Here is a 974-nt window from a genome sequence, read left to right on the forward strand (position 1 = left end):
CGCGTGGGACACAGCGGCACACCGGAGCCTTCTACGGGCATGCAAGCGTGCGTGTGGTGGATGCATGTGCGTGCACGCATGCAGCTCTGTGCGTGCATGCGTGTGCATGTGTGTGCATGTGTGTGTGCATGCGTGTGCACTCGGGCCAGGGGGTGCCGCAGGGCGTGGGCATGTGTGGGGTGGGTGCCAGCCCCCGGGGGCTGCTGTGGGGCCGAGCGCCTTGTCCCCTCCGTGCCACCACCAGCAGGCAGGATTGCTGCTGGGGCCTCTCTCCCACGGGCTGCCCGCCCCGCGCCCAGCACCCCTCCGTGGTGAGCGGGGTCTGCGGGGGTCTGCACTGGCATGCACCGGGTGACAGCAAGGACAGCGCTGAAGGGCACGGGGTGGCAGAGCCTCCCTGCTGCCGTCCCCTCTCCCGCATAGCCCTGAAGCTTCTTCTCGCCGGCAGGACGATGGTGAACGCAGCCTTCACGGAGATCCGAGAGGCAGCTTTCGCCCACATCCCCTCGCTGCAGTTCCTGTACGTCTCCCGTGCTGGCGGCCGGGCATCCCGGTGCCCCCCGTGCCCGTCCTGCCCAACCCCGGTGCTGATGCCTCCCCCCTCTCTTTGCAGCCTGTTGAACTCCAACAAGTTCACGCTGATCGGGGACAACGCCTTCGCCGGCCTCTCGCATCTCCAGTACCTGTGCGTGGGATGGGGACGGGGACACGGGGACGAGGACGGCCCTGGGGGGGGCATGGGGAGGGCAGGAGTATCGGCAGGGACCGGTCCCCTTGGGGCAGCCGTGCCACCATCTCCTCCTGCCCCAGGTTCATCGAGAACAACGACATCCAGGCGCTCTCAAAGGCCACTTTCCGCGGGCTCAAGTCCCTGACCCACCTGTGAGTACTTGGGGGTCCTGCACTCCCCGGGGACATTGGGGACGGCTCTTGCCCCTTCACTGTGGCTGGGGGGGCGCCACCCCCCCCCCCCC

General features: G+C 68.5%; 1 protein-coding gene across 1 annotated transcript in view; it reads left to right on the top strand.

Moving 5' to 3' along the window:
• The window catches only part of LGI3 (leucine rich repeat LGI family member 3), a 4,476-nt gene that overhangs the window by 1,440 nt on the left and 2,062 nt on the right, over window positions 1–974 (top strand). The window contains exons 2-4 of the mRNA XM_009286183.1: window positions 449–520; window positions 614–685; window positions 811–882. Coding sequence (XP_009284458.1) covers window positions 449–520; window positions 614–685; window positions 811–882 — 216 coding nt within the window. The remainder of the gene's footprint in view (window positions 1–448; window positions 521–613; window positions 686–810; window positions 883–974) is intronic.

Source organism: Aptenodytes forsteri, unplaced genomic scaffold (genome assembly GCF_000699145.1).
Source record: "Aptenodytes forsteri isolate BGI_AS27 unplaced genomic scaffold, ASM69914v1 Scaffold168, whole genome shotgun sequence".
Classification (NCBI taxonomy): Eukaryota; Metazoa; Chordata; class Aves; order Sphenisciformes; family Spheniscidae; genus Aptenodytes; species Aptenodytes forsteri.